The 6,431-nt window shown below is 36.9% G+C and overlaps 1 protein-coding gene across 1 annotated transcript in view; it reads left to right on the top strand.

Annotated features, from left to right (window-relative positions):
- LOC101852591 overlaps positions 1-2,598 on the top strand; it is a gene marked incomplete at its 5' end in the record, with an annotated part of 8,230 nt that extends 5,632 nt beyond the window's left edge. The window contains 1 exon segment of the mRNA XM_013090672.1: positions 1,495-2,598. Within this exon segment, the coding sequence (XP_012946126.1) occupies positions 1,495-1,656 (162 nt within the window).
- Positions 2,599-6,431: the final 3,833 nt, after the last annotated feature.

Here is a 6,431-nt window from a genome sequence, read left to right as displayed (position 1 = left end):
GGGGGGGGGTGACATCAAAATATTTCCTGACACCTCAATACACAATAACTATGATGTTAAAATCTTCTTCTTGTCGATCGCATCACACTTGAAGTCCGGTATCTGTCGTATATTTGAGCCGTCCTGCTCCGTTCATCTGTCGGCCCGTATAGCTTCTCCTGTACTGTCAGTGGGCTTAGGTGAATGTTTATATATTAAATCCAGACTCCAACTTACAATGAATGTGTGGGTGGTTGACGGGTGCTCTGGTGTGGTTTGCTTCTTCTTTCCTATCAAACATCTATCGTCCTTATCTCCCCTTTTTCTTTTTTTATGTTTGTTACTCTCTTGTAACACCTCTAATCTTCTGGCGCTCGTATGACCTTATGCAGTTGCGAGCGCCGTAAAACCTCTACTAAAACTAAACTAAACTATGAATGGTTGAAAACGCTCTCTAAATTCTTCGCAATCCTCACTATCCACCACAAGGACAGAAACAATCCTGTGGCCCTCGCTGCCACGATGTGACGAGGTTATAACAGCGCTTTGCTTGAACTACTGGCTACCTCAGTGCTTTCTTGTCGTATCTCCATTTTTTTTCAAACAGTGAAAATGTGACTTCTTTTAAGCTCACTCTTTGTTATGAACTGTTTTCACTGATATTAAAAATGGATCGAGGACAAGAAATCACGGGGGTGGCGAACTGTGTCAGTGAATCTGGCCATCTGCCTCCATGTGGTCACTTTGTTTGCTTTCACTTGAAGTGTCTTTAGGCCGTTCCCAAAGGGGGGACATTATCATTACCATGTTCTTAGGCACAGTACAATTGTAGATGGGCTGATTTATCAATGTCATGCTCATACTGTGCTGGAACAACATAGGGGGAACTGCTACTTTTTCTTTCCCCATCCTTACTATCGTAATTTGTCCTCTACTTCTTTTGTATGTTTGTCACTCTCTTGTGACCCGCTGTTTCCGGGGTGCTTTGATAGTCGAAGCAGACTTTGTGTTGTTGAGGCTAGAGAGGTGAGCAGAGTAAGTCTGATTCCCTGTAAGGACTTCTCTGTTGATATCCACCCTTTGGCGCTCATATGACCTTATGCAGTTGCGAGCGCCGTAAAACCTTACTGAAACAAACAACTCCATGTCGTCACTTACTTTATTGATTTCACTTGACATGTTGAAGGGTAGATGTTCACCCACGCAAGGATTTCAGATCTCAAATTTTGAAAGTGGGTGGTTGGTGAGTGCTCTGGTGGGATTTTGCTTCTTTTTTCCTATCAAACATCTGTCATCCTTTAATCACTCCTTTTTTTGTGTTTGTTACTCTCTTATAACTCCTCTAATCTTGGGCACTTATATGACCTTATTGTATTACAAGTGCTGTAAAATTCTTTTGCTAAAAATAAACTAGCCTTAGGCAGTTGGGAGCACCGTAAAACCTTACTAAAACCAAACTAAAACTAACCAAAATTGTTTTCCTCGTTTTGTAAAAAACAATATTTTTCCCCGCAGCAACAACTGATCCACCCGTCGAGCAAAGAGGAGCTGGAGGCCTTCCGGGCACAGTACCTGGCCAAGCACCAAGCTCTGGTGGAGGCCAGAGAGAGGCCCGACGATCCGCCAAAACAGGAGGCTGGCGCACAGGCAGTGGCCGAGCTCACTGTCCAGAAATGACGTTTTACTTCTCAAATGTCAAACGTTGGGCCGATTTCATTGTCCAAAAATAGATTTTTACTTTCTCAAATGTCAAATGTTGGGCCGATTTCATTGTCTCAAATGACGTTTTAGTTTCCCATGTGTTCGACGGAGTTCATTGTCCAAAAATAGTTTTTTTTTACTTTCTCATCGTTTTAGACTGAGATTGTTATAAAAATGGCTTCGCTTTCGTAAGAGTTTTACAGCACTGGCGAAAACGAAGCCGTGAATTTCTCATCTGTTGGACCAAGTTGAATGTTCATTGTTCAAAAAAGCTTTTTACGTCATGTCCAACCGAGGACATGACGACCTTGAACTGTGTCTGACCGTCGTTTTGTCGTCCTAAAGTAACGTTGTATACTCTGTCCTGTGGGGCTGGAAGTGATTTCACTTGCACAACAGCGACTACTTCCATCTTTGGTTCTCTTTTCTCCCCTCACTAGAACAGGGGGAGCATTAACTTACCCTAACTGAGCAATCCGTAAGATGTTTTGAATCTGACTTCCTGTTAGCTATTCAGAACTTACGCCCCCTGTTCTAAGATTTCCGGCTTCCACAGAAAACGCGTGTCTGCGTTCTGCGAAATGTGCCATGGGTTGATCAAGTCATTGCTTACACCCGGCAGGCCTACACTTTTGTTTTTTTTCCTTTTTGTTTCATTTTGATTGAGCTGACTCTTCCACGGTCCGGCAGTTCAGTCGCGTCTGTTCTTTGACTTTCCTTCTCCGTACACTCATTTCTTCATCAGTCTAATCCTTGTGGTGTGGGGTGAGGCGTTGGATGCGTGTGTGACGGTTGATGGAAATATTTCTTGTCTGTCAACAATGAAGTTTTTTCTATCGTGACTTCACGCAAAATGTTGTACGGTTTTCATGATCATGTTTTAGATTTTGTTTTGAAGTAAAAGTTCTGAGGAAACAACGCTTGTTTTCTGTTGTTGATGAGTTTTAATTATTATAAGATAAGCTGTTTCAGTCTGCTGATTTGTGAGAATAATTGTCTTTGGGATTCATGTGGGTGGTTGGCGGGGGCTTTGGTGTGGTTTACTTCTTCTTTCCTATCAAACATCTACCGTCCTGATCTCTCCTCCTTCTATTTTGTGTTTTTACTGTCTGGTAACACCTCTAATCTTCAGCTCTTATACAACCTTATTGTGTTGCTAAAAAAGCCAGGTGCAGATTCAGCCTGGCGTGTTGTGTAGGCCTACTAGTAACTACTACTACTGTGTACTGTGTGTGCACAAAGGGTCAAAGAATGGGAAGTCTGCACCACCATTTATTCATCAGCAACTTATGGTGTAGGTCAACACAACAGTGGATGTGTGGATTGTTGTTCCTTTTGTGTGTACTCACCCAACTGCACGTGGGTGGTTGGCGGGTGCTCTGGTGTGGTTTGCTCCTCCTTTCCTATCAAACATCTATCGTCCTGATCTCTCCTCTTTTTTTGTGTTTGTTACTCTCTTGTAACACCTCTAATCTTCGGCACTTATATGACCTTATTGTGTTGCAAGTGCCGTAAAAACTCTTACTAAAACAAAAAACGTAACTGCAAGCTGAAATCTTTTAAAAAATGATTTAATTAATGTAGGTGTTTTTACATCGCCATCGACACAGTTTAGATCAATTTAGAAACCAGGCTTCCAACCCGAGCGGAGAGGGATACAGCATTTACATCCCGGCAGAAAGAGCGAGATGCTAGTCGATAAGTCTCCCACTTGGGAGTCGCACTCGGGTCTCCTGTGATGTCACAACCAAGTGCTGGACGCTACGTTACAGACACCGGTGAGATCCCATTGGTGCAGACACTAAACCATCAGCACGTGGGTGGTTGGCGGGTGCTCTGGTGTGGTTTGTTCCTTCTTTCCTATCAAACATCTATCGTCCTTATCTCCCCTCCTTTTACTTTTTTGTGTTTATTACTCTCTTGTAACACCTCTAATCTTTGGCACTTATATGACTTTATTGTGTTGCAAGTGCCGTAAAACTCTCTTACTATAATACTAAAACAAAACCCCATCAACACCTCACCCTCGGTCAAATGAGAGCAAGGACCATTTGTTGACGATTATCGTTAAAGGGAAACAAATGCTACTCATACTAATACGATTAAAATAATACATGAATTGCTTCCCCTTGACCGTAAAACTCTTATTATGTAATTGTTCATTACCTTAATGATTAAGTAACATCTTAAAAACGAAAATCCTACCTGTTAGCAGTTTCTTTTTTCTTTCTTTTTTCCCCCCCCAATCGTCTCTATTGTATCCGAGTTGTCTTTTCTTTTCGCTAACTACATCCATTGGCCTTTTTGTTTTCGTTTCATTTTTTTTACATCCGTCAGTTTGGATGAATATCGTTGATGGGAAACAAATACATGTATATAACAAGTACCAATACGATTTTTTAAAATACATGAATTATTTCCCTTAGAACTTAGAACGCAAAACAGTTGTTTTTTTCTTTGGTCCATGTCGCTTCATAAACTGGGGCTTTATTTATTTATTTTTATATTACATCTTGTCTCCTAAAGCTGTGGCTTTATTTAAATGTTTTCTTTATAATAAAAATAGTAATAGATAGCATTTGTATAGCGCAAATCCCCGCTCAACAGCAAGCTCAATGCGCTTCACATTCTATACTATTACCCCAGCAGACCTGAGAGCATTCTGAAACAACCTCAACTTCCTGGGAAGCATACGGTGCAAGCAGCCTTTTATAGGCACTAAAACACTAACATACTGACAAGATCTTTCGCTGTCTATGGCCAAGTAGGCCTACCCATTCCCACCTGGGTGAAGTGAGGGAAATTCGTGTAAAGTGTCTGTCCCAAGGACTTTGTATTTATTTATTTGTTTAATCAACTGTCTCCACTAGCTGTGGTTTATTTTCATTTTCTTTAAAAAGTTCTTTTTTCCAACTGTCTCAACTTGCTCTGGCTTTGTCACATTTTTATTTTTAACCGTCTCCACTAGCTGGGGATTTTATTTTTTATTTTAAAAATTATAATCACTTATCTCCACAGTCCACCAGCCTTGGTTTCATTTCTTAATTTTTTCTTTTAACCAATTGTCTCCATTTTCTGAGGTTTTATGTATTTATTTATTTATTCGTTTTTCACCAATCACCAATATTCTCCGCTAGCAATATATATATTTTTTTTCTTCATTTACCAATTGTCCCCACGAGCTGTGGTTGTATTTTTTATTTACATTTTTGTACCAACTGCCTGCAATAACCCCGGTTCTATTAAAAATGATTGGTAATTTTTTTAAAAGTGTTTTTTAAAAAAATCCAACTGTCACCACTAGCTATTGTAAAACAAATTTATATATATATATATTTCTTTTTATGCAGCTGTCAACACTACCAGATGTAACAAAATATTTTATTTCTTTTTGTCCAACTGTCACCACTAGCTGTTGTAAAAAAACAAAAACATTCTTTTTATCCAACTGCCACAACTAGATTTTTCTAGCTGTTGTAAAAAAATGTATTTCTTTTTTTCAACTGTTACCAACACCAGTTGTAAAAAATATTATATTTCTTTTTATACAACTGTCACCACTATCTGTTTTAAAAAAATATTTATTTTATCCAACTGTCACACTAGCATTGGTTTAAAAAATATTATATTTCTTTTTATACTACTGTCACCACTATCTGTTTTAAAAAAAATATATTATTTCTTTTATCCAACTGTCACCACTAGCTTTCGTAAAAAAAATTATTTTACTTCTTTTTATTCAACTATCACCACTAGCTTTGGTCAGAAATTTTTAAAAATATTTCTTTTTATCCAACTGTCACCAATACGAGTTGTAAAATATATGCTATTTCTTTTTATCCAACTGTCACCACTATATGTTTAAGAAAATATATTATTTCTTTTTTCCAACTGTCACCACTAGCTTTGGTTTAAAAAAATATTTCATTCCTTTTCATACAACTGTCACCTCTCTCTGTTTAAAAAAAATATGTTATTTCTTTTTATCCAGCTGTCACCAATACCAGTTGTAAAAATATATGATGTCTCTTTTTATACAACAGTCACTACTATCTGTTTTAAAAAATATATTTTTTCTTTTTTCCAACTATCATCACTAGCTTTGGTTTAAAAAAATATTATATATTTCTTTTTATACTACTGTCACCTCTATCTATTTAAAAAAAAAAAAAAAATATATATTATTTCTTTTTTCCAACTGTCACCACTAGCTTTAGTTCTAAAAAAATATTTTATTTCTTTTTTTTTTCCAACTGTCACTACTAGCTTTGGGAAAAATTTTTTGGGTTAAAATCAACTCTCACCACTAGCTTTTTTTTTAAAAAAAAAGGATATTTTATTTCTTTTATCCAACTGTCACCACTAGCTTTGATTTTTTTTAAAAGTTCTTTTTATACAACTGCTACCACTAGATTTGGGTAAAAAAAAATTAAAATTTCTTTATCCAACAGTCACCACTAGCTTTGGTCAGAAAAAAAATATTTTATTTCTTTTTATACAACTGTCACCACTAGCTTTGGTAAAATAAAAATTATTTCTTTTTATACAACTGTCACCACTAGCTTTTGTATAAAAAAAACATATTTTATTTCTTTTTATGCAACTGTTACCACTAGCTTTGAGATTTAAAAAAAAATTTTTTCTTTTTATACAACTGCTACCACTAGATTTGGGGAACAGTTTTTAAAAATTTCTTTATCCAACTGTCACCACTAGCTTTGGTAAAAAAAAAAAAAAAAAAGAAGATATTT

Source organism: Aplysia californica, unplaced genomic scaffold (genome assembly GCF_000002075.1).
Source record: "Aplysia californica isolate F4 #8 unplaced genomic scaffold, AplCal3.0 scaffold01410, whole genome shotgun sequence".
NCBI classification, from domain to species: Eukaryota; Metazoa; Mollusca; class Gastropoda; order Aplysiida; family Aplysiidae; genus Aplysia; species Aplysia californica.
This window is presented reverse-complemented; position numbering and strand designations above follow the sequence as displayed.